This window comes from Lytechinus variegatus, chromosome 3, assembly GCF_018143015.1.
Source record: "Lytechinus variegatus isolate NC3 chromosome 3, Lvar_3.0, whole genome shotgun sequence".
Classification (NCBI taxonomy): Eukaryota; Metazoa; Echinodermata; class Echinoidea; order Temnopleuroida; family Toxopneustidae; genus Lytechinus; species Lytechinus variegatus.
The window spans coordinates 26,665,123-26,692,252 of NC_054742.1; the positions used below are offsets into that span (position 1 = coordinate 26,665,123).

Genomic DNA, 27,130 nt, shown 5'->3' on the forward strand with positions numbered 1-27,130 from the left:
TTACTTAAACAAAATGGCTCTTCATACACTTCATGCACGTGCGTAAACAAAAAAGAAAGGGTAATGTCTCGCCGGAAAGGAGCCAAAGAACAGAAATTGCACTGAATTAATAGTTTTGTGTTCAGCCACCTAAGGTATTATTATACTATTCTACGTTATAATATCATGTACTGTAAGGAACTCTTTCCGATATATATTATTGATTAGTCTATGCCTTATTTGAACCAAAGTTCCAAACTAAAAATACCCGGTCATGCCGGTAGGCCTAGGCCAGGGCTAGGTAGGTGAGGTACCGTACCGTACTGTACATGTGTGTTGTTGCCAGCGCATCGCGCAGCAGATTGCAAGCTTAGCCGAATCTCAGGGAGGGAGCTAGGCTGAGCTTGCGGGCGCGCGCAATCTTGTAGTACACTCAGTCATAGGTCCATGGCACTTATTCAATGAACAAGGTTATGATATAACCAAATTTTTGTATTAACTCACTGTGGACCAGGACCCACATTTGAACTAAGGCAAGTGGCTCCTGGGGGGCGTTTCATCAACATTTTTGTCCGACAAGTTGTCAGATCTGACAACTTGTCTGTATTTTGATTGGCTGAGAAGCACTGTTACTATGGTAACTGTCCGATAAAATGGGACTTGTCGGATAAAACGTCTGACAAGTCCTTTCATGAAACGCTCCCCTGGTCCCTTATTTTTTGATGACCAGGTCCAGGACTCGCAGGAGCCAAATATTTTTGAAAATTCAGTCAGTTTGGACACTTCATTAAATCCGTCAACTGTGCATCAAAACTGTATTAAGATGGAGGAGGAGAAAGTTTTTTGTCTTTTTTCAAATATAAAGATGACTACTGGTACTGGTGTACCTCATAATTATATTTCTATTTTGTCCATCATGACCAAAATAAAGATAAGAAAAAGGAAAAAAAAAGAGATGATGAAAGAAAGGCGACAGAAAAAAGGGTATATTTAGTATTTTAGAAAAAAAAGTGAAGGAAGAACGAAAAGAAGTAAAGTGAAAGTATAAAAAAAAGAAAGAAGGGATGAAAGGAAGGGGGAAATAAGTAAGAATGAAAAAATAAAAAGGAAGATGAAAGTGAATGGGAAAAAGAGTCTAAGCAGAAAATTAAAAAAATCAATAGAAGAACAGGCAAAGGAAGAAAGGAAAGAAAGGAGGGAAGGAATAAAGCAAGAAAATGAAAGAAAAAATAAAAGGGGGAAAAATGAAGGAGGAAAGGGGGTAAAGAAGTAATGGGAAGAAGAATAACGGGATAGGAAATTACGGATGAAAGGAAGGAGGAACAGACAAGGAAATTGAAGGAAAGAAAGATAAAAAGGATTGATGGGAGAATTGATTGAAAGGAAGATGGAAGGAAAGAAAAGTTTCATTTTGGCTCAAACTGATACTCGCAAGAAACCAACTTTATCAGCACACAGCCACACCCACAAATGCATATATGGCACTGTAATGTACTCCCCAATGTGTTTTAGTGTGTATTGATGCAGATGATGTCACTCGAAGCCCGATCATTTGGGGCCAAGAAAGGAGTAATAATTTCTTTTTTGATTACTTACAAACGATAGAGTTGCACCATTTTTTAGGAAATATGGGCGTGATAAGAGATTTCATTGGCGCTCTGGTGAATACAAAAATCATTAGTGATTTTGGTCACAAAAGTGATATTTTAATGATTTTTTAACCTGTGTGCTATGTACAGCATTGGCATACCAGGCATAGTCCTACCTGTAGATTCCCCACAGGCAGGATGGTTGCAGTGAACAAGTGATGGGTGGACCTGGCCTTGCGGCGCAGCGCAGACCAGTAGGCACGGCACCTGTACTAGTGTTAACAGCTTGAGTTAGTATACTACTAACCTCGCAGTACATATACGTGTGAGTGGAGTTAGACCAGTATTTGGTTTGATGTTCAACAACTTTAAGGGGTACAGGCAAAGTCAAGAGGTGCAATTATCAGCTGATTTTGTTTTGAATTGACCTCAAAAATGAGTCAAAGTTTTACCTTCGGCTTCGTAATAAAGTCAGTTCCTTAGGCTTTAATAGACTAATATCATCCCCATTTTAGGGTTTCGTGAGGCACACCCCCATCAAAATATCATTTGAGTGCCCCTCCCCCTGGAAAGCTAATGAAGAATAATTTGTGGTAGTTATAACTTCAGATACACAAAAATGAGAGTGGCAGTGGGGCTACCAAAATTCAGTAAAAGCCCATGTGGCCCAGTTGGGATACAAAATTTTGATGAATTGCAATGTTTTCTATTGTTTTGGGGCCACCAAATTTGCATTGCAGGCCACCAAAAATATGAAATTTATGATTTTAGTGGGCTGATCTGGCAACCAAGAAAATAGTGTGGAGCCTTTACATACATTCACATTTACATAGTATATTTTGAAATGATCCATGAGTTTTCCATGAACGTTTTTGATCAAGTACCATTCGTAAGAATTTGTTTTTCTCAGATTTGAAGGTAAGAGAAGTATTGCTTATAATTTGAGCTCAGGGTATTTGATTTTCTTCTTTGTAAAAGTATGGGAACAGTTTTTCTCTTCGAGAGTAGAAATCCCCATTTAGTTATTCAGATGATCTTGTAATATTTTGAAATAAGCTGTATATCAGCCAGGCATGATATTCTTCCGACTAAAATCGGAATTCCGATTATTTAATAATTTTTCTCCGATTTTTTTTCAAATTTTTTAATTTAGGATTTCTTTCATCTTTTTCAAAACATGAAATCCTTTGCCCAAGAACATTCTCATGCTGTTTTTACTCATTTTTAAAGTCAAATGATAAAACTATCATTCAGACTCGCCTTGAAAAATTACTTTCGATTTCTTTATATTATGCAAGAGCTTGTAACCCCGACCGGGGCATGTCGGACTTTGTCGGTGACTTAGCGAACCTTGGCTAGTTTTTAGATTTTTTTCAGAGGGGAATATCATGCCTGATCAGCACTCAATATCTAGACAGCATAGTCATCCATATATATGGATGTTGTAACAGATACATCAGTTGGAATATCATACATCATTATATTGTAATATAGCAACGGACATAAAACACTACCCTTGGGAAGACCATTGTGATTTTTCCTGCCCAATCTTGACATAAGAGATTCGCCCCTTCAAAAAGCCCAAGATATCATAGTGTGAGCATAGGCGGCGGAAGCAGGGGGGGGGGGTAGATGACCCCCCCCTAAATTTTTAGTTGATAACCTTTTTTGGGGGGCTTGTCAATTTTTTTTCCTGCTTCCCCCCTAAAATTATGGGTTGATAACTTTTTTTGCTTGCTTGTCAAAAAATTTTGGTGGTCCCCCCTAAAATTTTTGGCTTCTGCTGCCAATGAGTATGATGATAGTCTGTATTATTAAGCATTTGATATCAAGCTGATCATATGTTTTTTTCAATATCAAGGAGTACTACTAATGTATATTCACCAACATTAATACTTCTTTGAATCAAGTTCTCTAGAAGTATTATATTATCCAAAAAACTATGTTTGGAGCAAACCTGTCATAAAAGTTGGGAATATTTCTGTCTTTTCCAAATACCACTGAAGTCAATTCCTTGCAATCCGTTCAAGTACCTGTATATTAGCAAAACATGAAGTTTGTACTGTGGGTCAATATGATGATACAGCATGAGGGTCTTGGTCCTGTTTTAGTACAGCCTACAGGTATTAATATGGAATATTTCAGATCAGGGGGTATGGCCCGGGTGACCCATATCAAGTTCATGACCTCTAGCATATTTATTTCTTACTTTCATTCAGAAGTTTTTGGTACACCTGACCTTGGTCCTGTAACACAAAGGTTAGCGATTGATCGTACCCTTGATTTGAACGATCCAGTAATATTTGGGTAGATATAGGAAATTGATTACTCCCAAAAGTGTGTTGCAGAACTTCCCAAGTGCATGCACTTACCAGATAGCTGAGGGAATATGAAACTGAGATCGAGACATGAAGTTTTCCCAGTATAGGGGATCTATTCTAGTTCCTGTTCCATAATTTAAAATTACAAAGTTTATTTCATTGATGTAGTTTTCAACCACTTTACCATTTTGGTTTGTCTTTGTACTGCCTCAAACAGGATTGTGGGAATTGACATCCCCAACAATATCAAAGGAAAAAGTTGTCATCTGTCATCATCCATTTTCTTGCATGGGTTATAGAAATTTATGATAGAGAATGATGATCCAGCAATATGTATTTTACATGAACTAAATTGCATTTCAATTTCATTATTACTAGTGGGGTATTCATGATGAAGAGATTCTTGTATGTAGATTGCACAACCTCTAGAGCAATTTTCTCTGTTTCTATTAAAACATATACTTGGGGATAGCTAATATACGATCGTCACTAAACGAAGTTTCTTGGATACAGATTATATCATAAAGGTCTTTATGCACATTGAAGTAATTTATAAGTTTGGGGCCATGATTGAACAGCCCCTGCACGTTCCACTGAAGTATGTTTAGTGCACCAGTCATCAGCTTTAGACTAGCCCAGTGCATCATTAGCATTGCTGAAAACATTTTGTTGAAACAGTCTTTCTGCACCTGATTTAACTTATGATGAAATATTCTCTTTGCACAGTTTTTCCCTCAGTAAAAATTAAGAATGAGTTGGGTGATAAATGAAATCTGATTCTCATTTTACTTATTTGGGTAAAAAATTACCCAGAGAAGGGGTCTTGTCTCTCTTATTGTTTCTTTTTGTGTTTGAGGAAGGGGATTGCGGGGTTGGATGTCTAGTTTGGTTAAATGGTTGATTTTTGGGTGGACCGTTCTCATAGGTTGGGGCAGAAGGGGAAAAATCTCTTGCTGGTGATTTATTGAGCAATAATTTGGTAGCTCAACTGGAACTTCTGGGGGTAATTGTCTTGTGTTTTCTTGTCACCATAACAGTTATGCAGCTTCTGCATAGGTAACATTGTTTATTACTTTGACTATATCTTTTTTGCTGCTTAGATTCAGGGTATCCTCCAAATGAGGCCGAATGGTCTCCTCCACAATTGGGACAGGTTTGATTATCTTCATTTACCACACTCCTTGAAATTACGGTCTTGCCAACACCTTACACACCTCATCTTTGCCCTACACTTGGCAATTGCATGTCCAAGTCTTTGGCAACAGAATTTTTTTTTTACTTGGGGGACTGTTTGACAGTAAATCTTTGTGCTTATTGAAATTAAGAATGACACTTGTCATAGGAATGAACTTGGGTCCACTTTCATCACTGTTTTCCCCTGTATCTGCTGCATTTTATTGAGATCTTTCTGTTATTCTTTTTTACATCGACAACACCCTGATGCTTCAATTCATTTAGGATTTCCCTTTCTGTCATCTCAGTTGAAATTCTGTAAATAACTCCTCTTTCAGCTACTTGTTTTTCTCCTGCTTTTACTGGGATTGTTGCTATGACACATATTTGGGAGATAGCTCTGAGTTGCTAAAGCATTTCTGCGTTTATTGAGGGGCCCTGAGGGGTTGTTTTAACGAATCCTGGGCTAGTTGGGCATGCTTCTCGTATTTGTCTAGCCGTGGTAATTGGATCGACATTTTTTAGCGATTTGGTTCCATCTATGGGTGAGATAAGCACTTTGAATTCTGATTGTCTTACTTGGGTTGGTGTACTAAATATAGTATCGTTCTCTGAAGGGTTGTCTGATTTGAGAGATATGTTTTCAACTTCGACACTACCTTCACGTTTACTTCTCTGTTTTAGGGCTCTGGAGTAAGTAACAGTTCTAAAATAATCTTCATCATTGGAATCTAAAACCGATGGCTCTTCGAATGGGGCGTATGAAGCCCCGTGCCTGGCCATGACCAGAACTTGTTCCCGAAGAAAGGCGGGAAATTCAAATTTATAGGTGTGTTTGTGTGTGCACTATACGGTGCGGTATGTGTTAGTGTACAGCCCACAATAACTTGCTAACCTTCTTATCTGAACCTCTTTGAAACGAATGTCCAAACAACTCCAACATACTTAAAATCTGAGTCTAAGAAGTATAATTCAACATGAAGAGGGAAAAATCAGGAACAGCTCTATTTTGGATTTAATCTTGATGTTGTCCAAACTCTTGTGCAGTCGGACTTTATCTTTGTGGTAGATTCATTATAAACTGAAGTTAGATTTAATGTCAACTCCCTGAATTTACGGACCAAAAAGACGTACACTCCATCTTGGTAGTGAACCGAAGTTGATTGTAGTGCGACAAGGATGAAGGGGCTGTTCACCCATAGTAAACCAAAAATGACTCTAAATTCTTTTTTAAAATCTGTTTAGTGATGGTGTGTGCACTGCTGAAAGAGGGAGATTGTACCAGTCTTGGATGACTCTTTGACTAAATATGTACTTCCTGACATCAACTTGCATGTGTTTCTGTCTTTTCATTTTTCAACGTGTGGTCATTCTCTAAAAATTTTAGAAGTCTGTCTTAGACGGAGGCATACATTTTGACCATGTGCAATAGAGAATCCATCTCATTCAATTATATAATTGAACGGTGTATGCTTTGGTATAATATTCTACTTTTTCTACTCATTTGCACAATTTCACAATAGATTAGGTTTTGTCTTTCATGCTCATCATTATAGTCCAGTAGCGGCCGCACAGAAACACTGTTAGTGAAGGTGTTGTTAGTGCTAACAAGTCACTGACAGATCAGCCACTATCACCATGAGCAGAATGGATGCACAGAAAGTGCTGTTAGGCACAGGTGTTGTCAGTTGCAGGCCTGGTCAGTGGGTTTGAGCCTAATAGTTAGGCAAAATCTATGACGTACTACAGTAATCCATGTGTGGATTGATACAATGTAAGGGCCTTCATCCCATAGGCTCAATGTATTATTCCCATTAAAACAGGGCTTGGATTTGCAATGCATTGATTCTTACTTTGTGCTGACATTGTACCGTGGTGTTAATGACTGAATTCTGATAGTAGGTACATGTTTTAACATATTTTGACCATCAACCTTAACATCTATGAAAATGATCTAGTAACGGCAAAAATCAATGTTGTTTGATAGGGGGGGGGGGGGTGGTATATACATGTAGATTTGCACGTAGAGTGAAAGAAAGACTTCTGTCTATTGAGGTGTATATAGGGAAGCAGGATGTGGAGTATGATCATTCATGCAATTGAACATTAATTAAAAAAATAGAAATGAACTTTAAAGAAAACAAATAGAGTTTTGCATAACTTTCGTAAAATTTATATTTAAGTCATTGTGAGAAAGAATGTACAGTAGGCGAGCTGATGATGTCATTTATCATTTCTCAACTTCTTAATTTGCATATATGAAATTATGTTCATTTAAAGGTATTATTTAACTTTGTAAGTGTCGATTTAAAAAATTCTCAAACCAAGATGAAACATGTGTACAAGTACAAGTATTAGAACCCCAAAATCCTGAAAACATACAAGGCAAACACCGATTTTGTAATTAGGCATCTTAAAGACGCTTAAATAGAACACACATGTGTATGGAATGAAATTGAGATGGTGTTTCCAGACACGTTATATTTCACTTTTTAAAGCACTAAATGATGATTTTTGGACATGATTTTTTTTCTGGGCTTCATTTTTGTAACATCACAGACACAGGTGACAAGTGTGACCTTCTAGCTCAGATTTTTACGACAAATTCACTTTTCAAAACTGTCCTTTTTTATACGCACTGTATTACTTTACAATAAACTTACTTAATCTGATTTAATTGCATGACCTTTTTCACGTCAACTGGTTCAGCATCTCTAGTGTAATAGGCAGAATCTGTGCTCTTTAACATATACCTTCACCTTTTCAATTTTTCTGTAACCTGTGTTGAAATAGGTGGTGCTTCAGTTATGACTTTAATACAAAGTAATTGTAATTGACAAAAGTAATTGGTAGTTGTAATTGAAAAAATACAATTTAATTGAAAAGTAATTGTAATTGGAGAAAGTGATTGAGCACAACCCTGCCCCTAACTAGAATGTAAAGATCAAGACTGAATAAATTGCATTATGGGGTCTGTATTAAAGTCCAGGCACTACTCATTATCTAGGCATTTAATTATCTACTGTAGATGAGATTAGATGTAACATTTTTCATATTTATTTATCCTTTTAGTTGAGCAATGACCTTGAGATTCCACCTCTAGAGAGCAGCTTGCATTTAACTATTACCAAGATGACAAAGATTGAAAGGTAAGATTTAACTACTGTAGAGGAAGGGCATATATTGAAAGGGGTCTGTCTTATGGGGTATGTTTTCTTTTTTTAAATCTCTCTGTTATTAGTGCATTCTAAAAATGTTTTTTTGTTTTGCTCAGTTTGGTTTAGTTCATTGAATTTCATTTAAGGATCTAATTCTGCATTTGAAAGTAATTAAGACCTGATAAAAATATTGTGCCTAAATGTATACTTTATCGTTGATACATGCTTCTATATTTTCATATCGCATCTAACAATTGGGAACACTTTTAGAGATCTGCACCTTTGTTTTTCTTACTCTTTCTTATTTTAAGTTGACTTTTTCAATTATAGTTTGATGAAACTTGAGTGGTAATATCCTATGTCTTGTCATTGCAACTATCAATCCAGGCCATGTTTCATTAACAAAAATATTGTGCTAAAATATTGCGAGGTATATCTGCAGGTTTGTTTCCAGGCCTCCAGCCAATTAAACTCACAATGGCAGTTGATTATCCATAGATTTCCATCCATCAAATTTTGTAAAATAGTACTTGGTGTTATCATGGTCTCATCTATTTTCCTACATAGCAATACATTATTCAGATTACCCTCAACAAGACTGTCATATTGGAGCTCAAATTGTTGTTCACTTGAATACAGCTCTACACGTATATATATATATATATACTTGATATTGGAGCATCGAAATAAACCACCATAAAGTATTAATTTATATGATTTAAAATACAGAATGTTTGTAAGGAGTTTGTTCAGAGTTTATGGTACCTATTTCATTCTTTGTGAATGTCATTTATTCTCCTTCTTTAGCTTATTACGATCAGAGTTTTGGGCAATATTTTCAAGGAATGAGTATAAAACTCATTACAGAGTGAAAAATGATGCTACCACATCCTTGTGCAATTATCCTTATTCCTGATACTAAGATAAATTTTGGTATGCTAAAAAAAACCCCAGCACTTAGCCTGGATTGAGTGAAACCATATCCTGTATTAAATGAAAGTCAAAATTCAGATTACATGTAGATATTGTTAAGAAAATAAAAGATTGCTTTGGGATAATTCAGTGTCATTTATGTTTCCTTTTAGTCTAACATAAAATAAAGAAGTATTTGACCAAACGACTAAAGAAACCAATAAATTTAAAGTAAACTTTAAAGTGAATTAATATGAAAATCGTTTCTTATTTTTTTTATAGGTTGAGCAATAGCTTTACTTAATTGTCAACAATGATAATTGATTCTCTAATACAAATGATATCTGGATATATTGATGCTATCCTATTCTGCATTTTCTGTCAATATTAGCTTTTTGATTGAGCTAAACTTTTGTTCACAAAGTTCAAATGATTTTGTGATATTAATGTAATGATATAAAGACTGTTTGATAGAGTCATATTGCTACTTTTGTGCTGTGATGGGTTGTGAGTGACTCCCCCTTTTTCTCGTTCCCTTTCAATCTCTCTCTTTCTTCTCTCCTATCTCCCTTAACCTCTCTTATCTTTAATGATAATAGGTTTATCAACCCTCCTTCATTTGAAGAGGTTGATTTGTCTGAAGATAACTGCCCCCTCAGTATGAAAGATGTAAGCAAGTCAAGAAAGGAACTGTGGCTTATCAGAGCTCCACTTGGTGTAAGCTTATTTTAATTTATGATAAACTGTAATTAAAGAAAAAAAGTGTATAGCCTATTTTATTCTCATACATGTAAAATATCAAAGTATAAAGTATAGTATATTCAGATACTTAAAACTTAAGATAACAAAAACATATAAGCCGTACAAAATAAGGTGTAGTCATTAATAAGCATATCAGCAAATGCCCAACAGAGCAAACAATTAATGTATTTTGAGTCGGGTATTTATAACATGCATTTTTGAATAGAGGAACTTCTGATTCAATTACTACAAGTCACTAGATACAGCTTGAAATACATGTACAATGTAGCTGAACTTTTCAAGAATAAAATCTACTTTCTTTTTCAATGGTTTTAAATTGGACATAGCAAAAAATATTTCTTGGAAGATACTGTAAGCAGGCCTAAAGAGCAAAAAATATATTTTCTTCATTGTTTAATCCTAGTAATTTTGTTTCTTTTTTTATATTATTTTTAGTTTGATTGTTCTGCTATTGAAGATGTGACATTAAATCTTGATGGGGATCCAGTAGAGTTTTCTTCAGAAGGAGACAACAAAAAATATGAAGCAGTCTCTGTTAGGCAGAATAAAGAAAATGAGGTAATAATAAAAAATAGCTTCAGCATTCTGTATTGGCACATTAATACCAGAATGATCTTTTTATTGTGGTTTCAGTCGGTGGTTTCAAACCGCCTCGATCACAAGAATCCCTGTTAAATTAAGGGAACTGTTTTCGGCTAAAAAATACCCATTAATTATTCCTGCATTCACACCGTCCCGAAACATACCCTTCGGGATAAGTTCCTGAAGTTACGAGCATGCGCATAGTATGGTCTGATAAGCAGGCAAGGCGCGAGATTCAAAATCCCTAGCCCAGCAGCCACCAATGGCGCCGAGCCCAACGACACGCTGGGCTAAAAGTTCCCGTAATTTGCTTTCACATCGCCAAAATACCTGCGACCTTGGAAAAATCCCCGCGAAAGTTCTTGTAATTTTGTCAAGTACCTACTATTTAGCGGGTATTTTCTTTCGGGGAAATTACGCGTAGTTTGCTTTCACATTACCAAAATACCTGCTATTTTTTGATCGGGGTAAAGTTCCCGATCAGAGAATACCTGGAACTGACGAACTTCGAGGCGGTCTGAAACCACCTATTTTGGCATTAGATTTTTTTTATTGAAAGTTGAAATGGGAAATTGCACAATAATTGGGTCTTTCGTTATCACCAGTTAAGTCATTATATTGTCTAATATGGATAATTGCCAAATATTTCTCACATACCATGTTTTTTTTACACTTGTATGACCCAAGTTCCATCAATTTTATGTCACTAAAGATTGCTTGTTCATAAGTTTAAGATTCAATTAGAGATGAATCAGGGAAAGCATTAAATAATCAAATTACCAGCTTATTTGTTAAGTTGTATCACAATTTTTTTTTATACTTTATTAAAAAATTGGACTTTGTTTCCTTCATTTTGTATCATTTTATGAGGGAAAATAATTAATGGTACATATATGTAGTAAGGGAGATCAATATTTTTTCTTTTGATTGTCAAATAAATTCATTTATTTTAACAATACAGTATTTTAACAAAATTCAAAAGAGAAAACTGACAAAAGTTTATATTATTGGAACTGCAATGATTGTTCAATAATGGGAAAACAATGTTTTAACATAAAATCAATTTATTTGTTTGCTTACTTAAAAGGGTAGGTCTCCATATTTGTTATTGCCATCTCAGGAAGGAAGGAATCTCGAACCAGGTATGGTAAACAACCTTCCTTTTTGGTTACTTAATATGGCTTGATAGGTTATATTTGTATAATATGTTTCCAAGGATTTGATGTTTAACAAGAACATGACATTTCTTTTTCTTGTTGATGGACTGATATAAAACGTGTGGGCTCATAATGGTTAAGTAAGTTAACAAAATCTAGAGGACTTACTTTTACAATTTCAGGTCAGATATTTTCAAGAAAACTTATCATTCTAGTTACCTCTATGAATTATGTTTTTTTAATTACCAAACCATGAACTAAAGTACTTTTTGTTGATATATTTACATGCTGTAGGCTTGTACAAGGAAGGAAGTCAAGCACATGATGTCATACTTTGCGCCAAATATTAAATGCTTGAAAGTAACATTGTCGTGACCACAGTCATCTTATTATTTTCTATATGTTTAAAAGAAATAGAGGTAGTATGTTGTAGGTGTTGATGACCTATTTTATGTAGATAATGGAATTTTGTAGGACATTTTCCTATCGTATCAACTATGTTTGATTATATATGTTGCAAAAAGACAATACAGCACGAAGTATTGAAACAATTTGTTTTATTGAAATGACATGGAATATCCTATTTCTTTCAGGTACGCAATTTAAAATGAAAATAAAAATTGTTGTTCCTAAAAGGGAAGTCCATGAAATTATTTTCTTCCAAAGGTATTTAAAGATTATGTCTTTTTATATTTAAAGAAACTCACCATTCCATTCTATCTTTGCAAATGAATTATGGTACAGTGATATTCACATATTTTTACATGAGATGACATGATATTCTTCATCAAAAACCATGGGGGGAAATGTAGACACTTTTTCAAGTTGCTTGCTTTGATCCAATTGATTGGATTCTATCTCTCTTTCTCTGCTTATGAGATTTTTTTTTAGTTTATTCTTGATTTTGACTCATTGAAATTGTCCTGTTGCAATGCAACCCAAAATATGATATTTTACTCTGAGTATTTAATCTTGAATTGCATCCAGAATGAATATTTTGTGTAAAAATCTTTATTATAGTCTCCATTTATTTGTTTAAGGGAGAATGGAAGAGAAAGTGATCATATACCAGCCACATGATTGGTGTAATATCATTTTACATGTAGCACTATACTTTGAATGATTATAGGAAGCACCTAATTATAATACAAAGTCAACTTTTTGCTATTCCATATCATCACCATATATGGAATTGTTAGCACACTTTGCCATGGAGCTTTCCAAGAAAAATATGTTCATATATGTTGCAACTGATCACTCTTTGTAACGATATTGGGAATCCCTCAGCCCCGTTGGAGAATATTTCCTTTATTTTATTAGTCAAAGTGATTTTGTACTAATTTTTGGGATTGGGAACTTCTTTGCATAAAAAAATGAAAATTGAAATGCACTCTACTTTCAAACAATTGTAAGTCCTCAAATTGTATTTTTGTATGGTAGAGCTTTTTAGAAATAAATATTCATAATACTACACAAAAATTTAAGATAGTGCCCCAACTCTGATAGTCTGTGTGTGTGTTTAGTTTTTTCAGTCAGGGAAGGGGCATTATGGCCCCCTAAGATCTTGACTTTGGTTCATGTGATAACATCAAAAAAAGAAATATTCATGATGACAGTGAATGAAATAATCTACAGGGTTAAAATGTTACAATCTACTCATTTTGTTGTATAAGAATTGATTATGCTAATTTATGGCTGAAATTAGACCTTGCTCAAAATTTATTTAAGTCCTTGAACTGCAATCAGTTTAGAGACTCTATTGGATTTTAATCAAGTGCACATAAAAAATGGTATAAAATGTTTTCATTATTATTGTATTTGAACTTCTTGCTTCTTATTATCAGTAATATTTTTCTGATCTTAAGCAACATGAAATGAATTTATTTTAGTTAGTAAGTGTAAAAAGAATTTTTAAATATTTTTGTTAGGAACAGAATTTGCATGGGATTTGTATGAAATCATGTTTTTTTAGCAGTTTGGTGTCTGACATACACTTGCACAGTTGATGATTTTGGAACCTTGTACCCAAGCATCACAAATTTAGTCTTACAGGTTACTTGAGACTTGGAAAAAAAAAGGAAGTTTGGATAATTATAGATCAGTGCTTAGAGTGGTAGTTATGGAAGTCCAGTGTATCATGTTTTTAACCCCCCCCCCCCCCATTTTTAACTCTCTCCCCTCTTCCCTACTATTTCTTATATTTTTCTTTTCTTTCTCTCATTCTCTATACATATCTCTCAAAATATGTACTTTTCAGTTTTCTTTTGTGTGCTTATTGCATATCTTTGTACTTGGCCCCATCCTCACAAGTTTTTCTCAGAGCCGTTCCAATCTTGCTGGACATGTTTTTCATGTGTGTGTTTGTGTTTACTTTGATTTTCAATGGAAATATATGCTCTTCCTTATCCATCAATTTAATCCTCTTCTTTCATCCATATAAAATCTTCCAAAATATTAGGTCCAGCATTCAAGGGTCAGATAGTGATCATGGAATCGCCAAGTTTACCCCCTTCAAACCAGAGCCTTCCAGAAATCAAGCAATCAGAAGCTCCAAAGATGCCAGAAGGATTGATACAGAGGTTCAAACCATTTGGATGGGGTAAGCTCATAGAAATTCAGAGTCGCCCAAAGTTAATCTTCAGTTTTCTTGGATATGAGAATCAGACATTTTTCACCCAATTTGAGAGGATTATTTGTCTTGACATGTTTTCCTGATCCATCTGTCGGTATTTCATGTTTCTGTTATTTTATCTTCACCTATCCTGGCTGAGTCAGTAATATGGAAAGGTCCTGTGTTCTCTTATATACTATTTGTCATCCAAAGTATAAAAATCTATTTGTCTTGTTTTTACAACATCCATTCATTGCTATTCTTTCAGAATTTCACAGAATACATAATTTAGGTAGAAAACAAGAATATAACCAAAATGCTGCAAAAAAGATTAATAAGCAAAATAAAGTGAAAATCGAGCATCATTAGAAAATCTCCAACATATCTGTTTGTAATGTAAACTCTTTCCGTTTACATATGTTCTTTGTTATATGTGTTTTACATGTCTAAATATGAACAGAATTTGATTTTTTGTACATTGAACAGAACAGAATTCACTTTTTAGAAAAAGCTTGGGATTTCACCCTTAGCATTATGAAAAATGATGAAGTACTTTCTGTTAGTACATGTTTCTGATTTGAGTAAAAAATATTACGTGACGCAGAATGAATAATAAGTAATATTACAATCATAAAAGACGTTTAATATCACAATCACAGGAAAAGAGTCACAGGACTAAACATTCAGATAATCCTATTAGTGTTTAGGCTAGTGAATATTAGCATTTGCATTTCATTTTCTATCCTCTAAATTTACTTCAAGTTTGCTAGGACTTTTTCTCCTTTATGGATGGTTATTCTCCTCATCGACCCGTATCAAACTTCATATTAAAAGATTGCAATATAGGATATAGTAAGATATAAGGATGTGGGGACATGTTTTTTTCTTCAGTGATAAATTTAGTCACCATCTGTGCTTTTCAAGTGGACATGGAGGTGATCAGGTTACTATTCTTGATTTGATTGGCTGTTGAGCATTGTTACCATGGTAATGTAGTTACCATTGAATAGCAAAGTTACTGTGATAGTAACTTTTATGCAAGGGTCTCTGATGTTCCTGACTGGCCCAGTGATCATTGTATTGAAATGTCTTCTTTGATGGTGTTTCTGCTCTCCTAAGCTTGAGGAGGTTGAGGAACCTCTATATGCCTGCACTCCAGACTCTCTGTAGACTGTAGTTCAATGATAGCTCAACTCTCTTTTTAGATAATTATGATGAATAAGGTATTCTTGTTGATAAATATCTGTCTGCCTTGCTTTGAGTCTGTGTAGGCTTCATATGTTTTCCATTGTCATCTGTGTTGCTCGCTTCAGGGGTGTGAGAGTTCATATTTTTAGCTGATTTCAGATATTTTTTTATTTTCAGCTTAATTTCAGCTTATTTTTGGCTTTCCTCTGAACAAAACTATGGGAGCTCTTTCTGTTTGAGACTTTTTCAACACTCTTCAGGTTTTTTCAGATGTTTTTATTCGTGAGTTACCACTCACACCCCCATCACTTGCTCCTGATATCATGGTTGTATTTGGTACACACTTGTTTTGTGTATTTCAATAAGGTGTGAAATGAATCTGATTCTGATTCTGTAGAGTGTGCAAGTCGGTTTCAATTGGGGATGATTTTTGAATTGAAGTAGAAATATCATACCCCTTTTCATATATGTTTTATTCATAACCATTAACAAGAAAAGGATGATTGATTACTTTCTACCCAGTGTCTGTCTTCCTCCTATCATATCCCATTCTGCATACTTTTGAGTTGAATTCATAGCACACTATTGATTATCTGATTTTAATCTAGAGAAACCAAGGTACCAGGCCGATAATCCATTCACTTCTCATCCAGAGAAGCTGTCCTCACCCATGAAGAAAAAGACAATCAAAGAAGAGATTGCTTCAGATGATGGCTCGTTGGGGCATATACCTAGGGTTTCTGGGCTGGAAATCTCTGATGGAGATGAAGAACAGGACACCAAGAGCAAGAAAAATAAGAAGAAAGCAAAGAGAAAACACGAAAAGAAAGAGGTACCTTATGCTTAATTTTTTTTTCATTCTTGTATTGGTTCTTTACTTAATTATTTATTTATTTGGTTATTTGTTTATTCATTTATTCATTCATTTTTTATTTATTTATTTTATCTATTTATTTATTTCATTTATTTGTTGTTTATTAGTTTTATTTATTTATTCATTCATTCATTCAATATATTTACTTGTTCATTTATTAATTGATTTTTGTGTGCATGTATTCATTTGTTTTGTATTTATTATTGATGTTATTTTTTTTTTGGGGGGGGGAATGTTGACTCTTCTAATTTTATGCTACTGCTACGGTAGGTGACATTATACCCTCTTATAAAAATATAAAACATACTACGATTTAGTAAATGATTTAATTTAAATTTAATAAGGATTGGTGAAATGACAGAAGTAAAGTACATATTGTTGTTGTTGTTTTAGCTTATACTCCGTGTATCATTCAGTAGTGAATATTTGCGCCACATGTTGATGTATTTAGTAGTTGCCAATCAAGTGGAGTTGGTTGAAATAATAAGTAACCATGTGTTTAGAGTAAACTGTTCTAATGTGTATGATGATACTGTGGATGATGTATGGAATGCTGCCAAGACAATATCTCTAGGTAAAGCTCAAGGGACTTCACTTTGTTTTCGATCTTTGAAAAATTGTCAGAGAACTGCACTCGTGTATCATATGACCAGCAGCTGTGTATCGATGAAAGAATTTTTATTACTCATGATAAAAGTGATGAAATATATGCCCTTCTTTTAATGATGGGGAAAAAGTTCAGTTGTCGATCTTGTTATGCAGTCAGTCCTCGGGTCCCTGTGCTTTTGTGCAAATAGGCCAGATTCATCCAAATCCTCTCGTGGCTGAATCCTCCTTGCAAAATCTTGTGAATCATGATATTTTCTTCTCTGAGAATTTACCTACTTTATCCTCAAGTCAAATATCTTTGCACAGTTTGACAGAGTAAATGTTTCTCTTTTACATTGGTCACTTATTTTTTATAAAATATTTTGATAAATAAGTGAATAATAATAGCGGTATATTTACCTAGGGTAGCCACTTCAGGTCCGAAAACTGTTCTCCCAGTGGGCCCTGCTATTATTACCCCGACTTTAGCTGGGCTGCCTAGGCGCTCAAGCATTCAAGGAATTAATCCTACCGGGTATCTATTCACCTCACCTGGGCCGAGTGCAGCACAGTATGGATAAATTTCTTGCTGAAGGAATTTAAGTTCACCTTTTTATAGATAGATCTAAATTTCAGGCCTTCTTCATCTGTTTTCTTTTTGTAAATTGTGCAAAACTTATTTTGAGCCTCAAAGATTTCTATATCGCCACAAAGCTGAATTTCTGTACTTTCTCACAATGTCACTATTTAAATGGGGCATCTTTTAATTGGGTGAAGATCACACTTTTCCCGCCAATGAACAAAATGAGATTTCTAAAATTTTGGAGTAGCATGAAATCTAGAGTTCTGATTGGCTGGATTAGGTTTCAAAACAACAAGTGTGGGTAATTTGATGAAATTACCACATGGGAGTGTGACCTTGCTGTGAATCTAGCACTAGAACCGTTGAGTGTGTGGTCTCTGACCAATCAGAGTGCAGTATTTTATTTTCAAGCTGCTTAATGTACTTTGCCAATGAAAAGTGTGACCTTAGCCCGATTAAACCCATTCTTGTATTGAAACCTATACCATTTTAATGCATATATATTCAGCTTTATCTTGATCTAAAAATCATTTAGGCTTAAACAAGAATACAGTGTAAAAATAACTTTTGACAGGTGAAAATAATTACTTTGTAGCCTTTTTCAGATCAAACATTTCACCCACATTACAAAATCTTTAAATAAGTCTAAACACATGAACTCAAAGAAAGATTCTTCTTCTTTACAATGATACCAAAATCATGAAATTTGATATATATTTAGAGCAACAATTACCACATTAAAAGAGGTGTTTTGGTCTGCATCAAGCTCATTAAAGGTCAAGTCCACTCCGGAAAATGTTGATTTGAATAAAAAGAGAAAAATCAAACTAGCACAATGCTGAAAATTTCATCAAAATCAGATGTGAAATAAGAAAGTTCTGACATTTCAAAGTTTTGTTTATTTTAAACAAAATAGTTATGTGAACGAGCCATTTACATCCAAATGGGAGAGTCGATGATGTCACTCACTCACTATTTCTTTTGTTTTTTATTGTTTGAATTATACAATATTTCAATTTTTACGAATTTGACGATTAGGATCTCCTTGCCTGAAGCACAAAATGTTAAAATAATGGAATTCCACGTGTTCAGGGTGGAATGAAACTTCATTTCACATGACAATGACGAGAAAATCAAAATATTTCATAATTTAAACAATAAAAAACAAAAGAAATAGTGAGTGAGTGATGTCATCAACTCTCTCATTTGGATGTAACTGGCTCGTTCATATAACTATTTTGTTGAAAATAAGCGAAACTTTAAAATGCCATAACTTTCTTATTTTACATCCGATTTTGATGAAATTTTCAGTGTTATGCTTGTTGAATTTTTCTCTTTTTATTCAAATCAAGTTTTTGTTGGGGTGGACTTGTCCTTTAAATATGCAAAACTTCTCTAGTCATGAATATCACTTGGATTTAAAAAAGCCACTTTTGGGGGACCTGTCTACTGACTGTATGTGTGTGTTTTGACTAGATATTGTCCTCATTTTTTAAAGTGATTTTACAAGACTAAGATCCCTTTCACACAGTAAAAAAAACCCTGTAATTTGAATGATGATTCCAGTGAAAAATAAGGCTAATGACAAATTTTTATGAATTGACAAATTGCAATCATCAATAGAATAATGATGATTCAAGATTCATGTGTGAAAAGGCCCTAAAATAATTGCTCTAAGGGATAAACTTAGAAATTTATCTTAACTTTGTTTCATTATCAAATACAAACATACTCTCTCTCTTTATAACTTTATTGTTGATATAGTGAGCAGGTTTTGCAAGAACCATTAAGTTTTTGTTTTCCTTGGCCCCTGTCCCAGTTAAATTTCTTGAAATCCATTTTTTTTTCAAGTGCATGTTTTTTCCATTCATTCTGTCCTCAAATTCTTAATAATAACAAGAATCCTATAAGCTCTTGAAGTTTTGCCATGGTCATACTATCAAGGAAGGTTTTGATATTGATAAATAGAAGAAAGGGAATAATCAATAGTGGAACTTGTTGAAATTGGAATGCTCATACATAAATGATCATTACCCGAGGGTTTTGGTTTCATTAGATATATCACTTGAACACTGTCTCGTTTTATTTTTTCGGGGTAACTTGCAGCTGTTAACATTGTGTTAGAGCATTACAGAAAATCTATGTAATGTGTTTTGTATTTCCCTCAATCAAGGGTCTCCCAATTATTTGAGGCTAATATAATTTCAGCCATTTCCCTGGTTACAATAAAGCAATAGATTGATGAATAAGTTTTATATATAAAGGTGTGCTATACAAATACATGAAAGGTAAAAATAACTCAGATCAGAAAATACTGATAAATGTAACTATTTCACAGACTTTTGAATTAAAAACCTGTCTATAAAGCCCGTTTAGTTTCCTTTGAATTTGATTTCCCATCATACAGCAAATTCCCAAATAAACCTCACCTTCCTGTAGACTTCTGAAAACAATTCTTCTCATTTCCCTGAAGTAGAAACTATTATGCATAGATTTAACTATTCATTTTTGAAAAAGACAAAAATTGTTTGTTAATTCCAACAACATGACCTCCAAAGTGTTATTATGTGTCAGAATAATATGAGTAATTGAAGAGTAACATTTTAGATAAGCATGAAATTTTGTCGGGTAGAAGGGTCTTTTTTCTGAGCAATATTCATACACATGCCCACATGTGTTTGTTTTGGCAATTTTCAATGTGTTGTTTCTGCTGTGATGTCATTATTTCGCAGTGTTAATCTTACACAAACTGTCAGAACTAGATCCATGTCTACCATGGTATGGGAACAATTAATTATGATTTCAAATGGGTAGAAGTTACCCGACAAGTTTTACAGAGGAAGTCCTCAATGACTCATTTGATTCCCTGAGGAATCGTTCTTCTTTCGATCTCCTTTGAGATGACGAGTCACTTTTCTTTCCGAATCTCCTTTCCTGTGGATAATAGAACTTGGATGGTTGAATTAAAAAGATATATTAAGATAGGATACATGGTTATCAATTCATAAGAAATCTATAGATGTATTCACTTTGTTATTCCTTTTGTTTATTTTAATTTTGTTAACTAATCCCAGGGTGCTAAATAAGCACTTGCCCGATTGCCCAGGGCAAGTAAAAGTTAGAGTCAGGCAAGTGTTTTGAAGTAAAGACCAAAACTACTTGCCTGAATTGGGCAAGCACAATTCTCACATTAGAATAACCAAAATAAGGGTCGATATGATAAATTTACCCTAATTTTGGTCATAATCACTTTGGAAAAAAAAATGCAATAACAAAGTAGTTCAGTTCATGTCAAAGTGAAAAAAGGTCAATGGTTTATAAAACTACAAAACTTTTTTTTTCATTTATTTTGGAGGCAAGTGAAATAGATTTTTGGGCAAGTATATTCCAACTATTTAATAATTTACTTGCCCAACTGGGCAAGTGCTTCTAAAAAGTTATGTAGCACCCTGATAATCATTTTGTTTATTATTGATTCAGTCAGTGATGCCAAAGGGGTAGTGACATAACAAAACAGTACAGTACATTTCTTTAAGATTGGTTAATGTATGGGTGATTGCTTTTATCTTTGACACAAGTCTTTTCTCATTGTTTTTCTACAGGTTTCAGAAGAAAATTCTAAACTTGATCAAGCAGATGATGTCTTAGATGAAAGTGAAGGAAGTCCAAGGAAGAAGAAGAAGAAAAAGAAGAGTAAAGACAAATAAATAGAAAAATATGCTTGTAAAGGGTCATCATGGTAGATAATTAATTGTTATTTGATATCTTATTCATGAATTACATGATGGATAGAAGCCTTAATCTTATGATTTTAAAAATAAAGGTAGTTTGGAAATGAACAAAAGTTAGCACAAGTATGAATATTACTTGTTGGAACGTTTTTTTATTTTTTTACAATTTCAAACATTGTAAATGTTCAGTAGGATATTTCTTGATGCTGTTAAAATAACAGATGATATCAAGAACAGCTGGTATATGGAAATTCAGAATGGGATTCTCGCTCATATTCAGATAGCATTAGCTAGAAAGTTATTCATCTATTTGTAGGTTTGTTTGCATATCGCAGCATTGTCAGTAACATATTTGCTTTCCATAACAGCCCTGCTGGCATAACATATTCTCATTACATCAGTAGTATTTACAGCATTGATCAGTAGCACATTTGAAAATAAAAATATTCTGTCTGTAAATAAATATTATTTTAGTTAAATATACTTGTCATTTGCCATATTTAAAGGGATGGCCCATGCTGGAAATATTTATATTTCAAGAAATAGAGTAAAATTCATGGAGCGAATTGCTGAAAATTTAATCAAAATCGGATAACAAATAACAAACTTATTGAATTTTAAAGATTTGCATTATTCCGGTGGAACAGTTCTAGGCATGTCTTCATGAATATTCATGAGGTGGGCTGATGATGTCATATCCCCACTTGTTCTTTTGTATTCTATTATATGAAATTAGGTTTATTCAAAAAATTTCTAAGAAGAACTAAAACAATTGGATTGACAACTGATAAAGTGCATTAGTTATTTATTGCCAGAATTTATTTCATCATAATGGAGACACATCATTTACACATGTATGAAAAAATAAAACATTCTTGATTTCATGTAATAACATAAGAAAATAGAAAGTGGGGATGTGACATCATCAGCCCACCTAATGATTATTCATGACGATATGCATATAACTGTTTTCAGAAAATATTGATTAACTTTAAAATTCAATAATTGTTATTTTTTATCTGATGTTGATGAAATATTCAGCATTTTGCTCTGTGAATTTTACTCTATTTATCTAGATATAAATATTTTCAGCCTAGACCATCCTGTTAATTGTAATTATCCAACTTATTTGAAATATGGTTAAACTTTCACAAAACATTAACCCAATGTAGCCAGGGATATTTTGAAATTGCATTGCCCCCCCCCCAAAAAAAAAAAAACCCTTGATCTTGTTCTTTTTTAATCCACAGTATTATCATGAAGAAGTGTCAGGGGGGCTAGGGGGCTAACCCCCCCCCCCCACAGGCTAAAAAAAAAACATTAAAAAAGATTTGAGGTTGAATTTTTGCCCTTTGTATTTCAGCCATTTGTAAACTTACAGGCAGCTTTATGAAACATCCACCTGAATTCAACTGTCCTTGTCCACAACTGTACTTGCAGTATGTATCTGTTTTATCACAATAGAGCTGTTTAAATCTGTTAGTGATCCAGTAAGCAAACATTAGGTGTTTCTGTCTGGCCTCCTTTAAGCTTTCAGGTTGTCAAGAAAAGCTTTTGTGTAAAAAGTATGAAACAATTTGAATGTAATATAATTTATTTTAAAAAATCAGGTCCATTAAATCCTTGTACAAGCTGCAATATGTATGTCATAATTAAAGTTTGCTCATAAATATTCATTTTGTTCTCTCACAATTTCCTTTTCAACAATAGTGAAGTGATGCTAAAAAGGGAAGAAATATCGGGAGGTTGAGTTTTGGGTATAGAGCACTGTTTCTAAAAGTGCTGAATTATTATTTGAAATATACAGTCGTGTCATTCTAGCCCAGATGTATGTTTTAGGATATTGGAGAAAATCATGATGTTGAAAATACAATACAATGATTTATTAAAATGTGCCATTATATTAAGAATTTGAGAGTACCGGGTACATTATGACTCCTGAGCTGTAGTGCCTTTGAGTGCCAATTTTGACAGAGCACTTCACACGGATCTGCCTGGTCCGACACTAAAATTAAAGTTATGCGACTATAAATAAAACTTCAAATGTTGCTTGTGTCACGTGAATTCCTTCAGTATTTATTTAAAAGGAAAAGGTTCATGTCAAAGAAACTTGAGAACTATTAAAGTTATGCTTCATAAATAATGAAATACAGTTTTTGTCTCGCCTGCATAGCAGAGCGAAAGTACCGTATAGGCGCTCTTTTTCTGACGGCGGCGGCATTGTCAACATTGAAATCTTAACCAAGATAAAGTTATTGAAATGTCATCATATCTAAGGAAGTACAATGGACCCAGTTGATGCAATTTCAACATAAGGGTTATCAAGTATTACTGAACATCCTGCTGGAGTTTCAGGTCACATGATCAAGGTCAAAGGTCTTTTAGGGTCAGTTGACATGGTATTTTATTATCATATGAATTTTTTTTTTTTTAATAACTAGGCAAAAGTTGTTTTTTGAAAGTCAGCACTGCTGCTATATTGAATGGCGTAATGCAGGCGAGACTGCCAGAGGCACTTGTTTATTTTTAGCTGGCCAAAATATATTTTTTCCTTATCTAGGTGAATCAGAAACAAATGAGAGGTGATAATTTTCCTAAATGTTGTCATTTTTTCAGAGATTTTCTGGAAGAAAGGGTCAATAAAAAGACTGGTTTACCAAACTATTCAAACTTTAAAATGTATAGATGTTTTGTTATTTTAAATCTATTCAAGAAATCAAGAGGGATTCTCATGGAATGAAAACCTAAAGTACAATTTCCTCACATTGGTGTTATATGATGCATGCATTTGGACATCTTTTGTCCAGAGAAATTTGAATATGTGAGTAAACCAGTGTATTGAAAGAAGAGTGCAAGATGTTCAAGTTATTATGGTTAAGTGAAAGTGAGGGATGCATAGACTATATTCTAATAAACCCAAGTGGCCATAAGAATAATATTTGCTTTGTTTTGTGAAAATTGTGAAACTTTGAAATGTCATACCCTTCCCAATTTCCATTCAATTTAGGTGAAATTTTCAGGTTTGTGCTTGCTTGATTTTATCTAGTTGAAAAGCTTGAATATTCACACGTGGGGCTAAATTAAGTTTTGACTAAGATTTATTTTTAGATATAAATATGTGTTTCTCATACATGGGAATTAAGTGCACCATGTTACATTGAATGTATTTGTTTTAAGGTTGGATGGGTTGAGGAGGAGGAGTAGGAGATGGTCAAAGAAGACATGGAAGAAGCAGGTGGTTGAGGGTGAGTGTGTGGAGGTGTACTAAATCATGTAAACTGAAGTGAGGGGTGATTGCTGTGAGATTGAGGTAAATCTGGCCACTCCTGATTTCCAGGTACAAATCTGGTTACAGAACTTTAGACCATTTTTGTTATTATTTTGCATTCCAAAGGGGGCTAAGTAAAGTGTGGTTATTCAATCATATTACCTGAAGCTATGCATTCAGCTTTCTTAGCATATATTGTGGCTAGCCATATACCACTTGCACCAATGTGAGGCTAGTAAGTTACTAATCTTGTACAACATACACACTCTGGGATAACTGGTAAGCTCCTGTTCAAATGATTATCATAAAATTCTAATAGTCCTTTAGCTCCTTTGCCATTTGAATGACTAAAGAACAGAATAATGATATCCCCATTGGAGATGCATGCATCAGAATTGCATGCACCAATATTGATATTGGCTTCTAGTATTACAGCAGTTGACATCATCAGCCAACAATTCTGATATAAAATAGAGTTTTACTACTTGTATGATTTTGTGGGGATTTAGTCCCTTTTGAAATGAAATAATAAAATCCAGATATTTAGAAGAGATAAAAATTAAAAGAATGTTTATAACTATTTCAATCCAGTACTAGATTATCATACTCGATAATGAAATCCTGATAAAGACAAAGTACGTCCAAAATTTGAGTATTTTCCTACAATATATACTTGATTTGCAAATAGTTCTATAACTTTCAGCATTACCATTTGTTATTAGAAAAGAGTAAGGAATTTTTACTCTATTTACTTTGCAATTTGATCCACAGATCATATCAGTGCATTAAGAAGACATTCTAACTTCTAATATAACTACAGATTAATATTCCAACACTTATCTTACACATTGTGTTGATAATGTTGTTGAACTTCAATTGATCAATCATTGAAGTGAATGCATGAAACTGTAAGATATAAGAGAGAGAGAGAGAGAGAGCATGGAATGGGTTGAAATTTGGGGGTATATAATCTTTATCTCAAGCTTTCTGATATACAATCACTGAATTTGTAAGATAAATGCTCCAAGAGTATTTTTAGAAGCAAAAATTAAATTAAAAAAATCACTGAGAGAGGGACCAAACTGATCAATTTGATTGATTTGGACTTCATTCTACTTCAATAATTAAAAACATTAATTTAAGAAAGCATAAAATCATGGACAAAAAAATAAAATGGTAAAATATAACAAAATTTTACAGTGAAAAAGATGGTTACCTTGGATGTTTATAGATGTTGATAATCATTGAATCTAAGTATAACAGCATGGGTAAAGAAGAAGGATTTTGGTATCGTGGCTGACCATCCTTGAAGATGATTTTCTGAAACATTGTGAATTCATTAGAAAGATTGAATATTGTTTAAACCAATATTCTTTGTTCTTTTCCCCACACCTTAGTTATATTGGGTTGTGTTTTTAAACAATATACTCCAAATGCTGTGTAAATCATTTCATAAACATAAATATTTTACTCCAATAAGCTCCCTATGCATAACATTAAAATGAATATCATCATTGTCATTTTCTTCATCATTAAAGGAGAATGAAACCATTGGAACAAGATAGCTTGTGTGAAAACAGAAAAATCAAAGAAACAGATCAACAAAAGTTTGAGAAAAATCGGACAAATAATGAGAAAGTTATGAGCATTTGAATATTGCGATCACTAATGCTATGGAGATAACAAATTGGCAATGCGACAAAGATGTGTGATGTCACTTGTGAACAACTCTCCCATTACTTTAGTATGTATATTTCACAAGAATTGCCTCTTTTATCACATCTATCCATAAATAATGTGTTCTGTTTACATGAGGGCATGTAATACATATTTTTTAAGAATACATCATGGATAAAGAGTTTGTATCATCATAAGAAAAAGCAAAAAGAAACACTAAGTCCACCAAAGGGAAAGTTGTTCATCAGTGACATCACACATCCTTGTCGCATTGCCAATGTGAGGATCACCATAGCCTTAGTGATTGCAATATTCAAATGCTTATAACTTTCTCACTATTTGTCCGATTTTTCTTAAACTTTCTTTATTCTTATTCTGTGATTTTTCTGTTTCTACACAAGCCTATTTGTTCCAAAGGTTTCATTCCCCTTTAATTGTTATAATTTTTTTATTGTCTATTGTCGGTACCCCCTCTGAAGGGATACTCAATATGCTGAATATGATTTTATGTTAACAGATAAAGTAAAAACCAAACTCTGAAATTTTATAAAAAGTGGACAAGGAATTATTGCCCTCAAAGAATTTAAAATAAGATTTATTGCTGATTTACTATGCAAAATAATAATTGATGAATATCATTTTGTTACAGGGGAGACATTTATTCATGAAATATGAAACAAAATTTGATTTCATGTCACAAAATAAGAAAAAGGAAAGTGGGGGTTCGATACATTAGCCCAATTATTGAAAATTCATGATTACATGCACCATTTTCACAAATTATTGTCTAACTTTAGAGCAAATAACTTCATTGATACGAATTTTCATTTATGAAAATCGGCCTTACCGCCTTTAAAAGGGAATTCCCCCTCTGATAAGGATGATTCAACGTAGAGGACGTGCTGCTACCGCCAGCGCGCGCTAACCTTGGCTAGGCTCTGAGCACGTGCATTTACATGTATTGCCATTGGGCCCTA

The 27,130-nt window shown here is 33.7% G+C and overlaps 1 protein-coding gene across 2 annotated transcripts; it reads left to right on the forward strand.

The window, feature by feature from the left end:
• LOC121410645 (DNA-directed RNA polymerase I subunit RPA34-like) lies at positions 1-21,641 on the forward strand. Of its 2 annotated transcripts, none has more exons than XM_041602867.1 (8): positions 1-134; positions 8,135-8,211; positions 9,732-9,849; positions 10,330-10,452; positions 11,564-11,618; positions 14,092-14,232; positions 16,086-16,264; positions 21,080-21,641. In XM_041602867.1, the coding sequence occupies exons 2-8, from the start codon at positions 8,195-8,197 to the stop codon at positions 21,182-21,184; spliced, it is 738 nt and encodes a 245-aa protein (XP_041458801.1). In that variant the 5' UTR covers positions 1-134; positions 8,135-8,194; the 3' UTR covers positions 21,185-21,641. The 2 variants fall into 2 exon arrangements, with proteins under 2 accessions (XP_041458801.1, XP_041458800.1); XM_041602866.1 differs by having other exon boundaries at positions 3-134; positions 16,041-16,264.
• Positions 21,642-27,130: the final 5,489 nt, after the last annotated feature.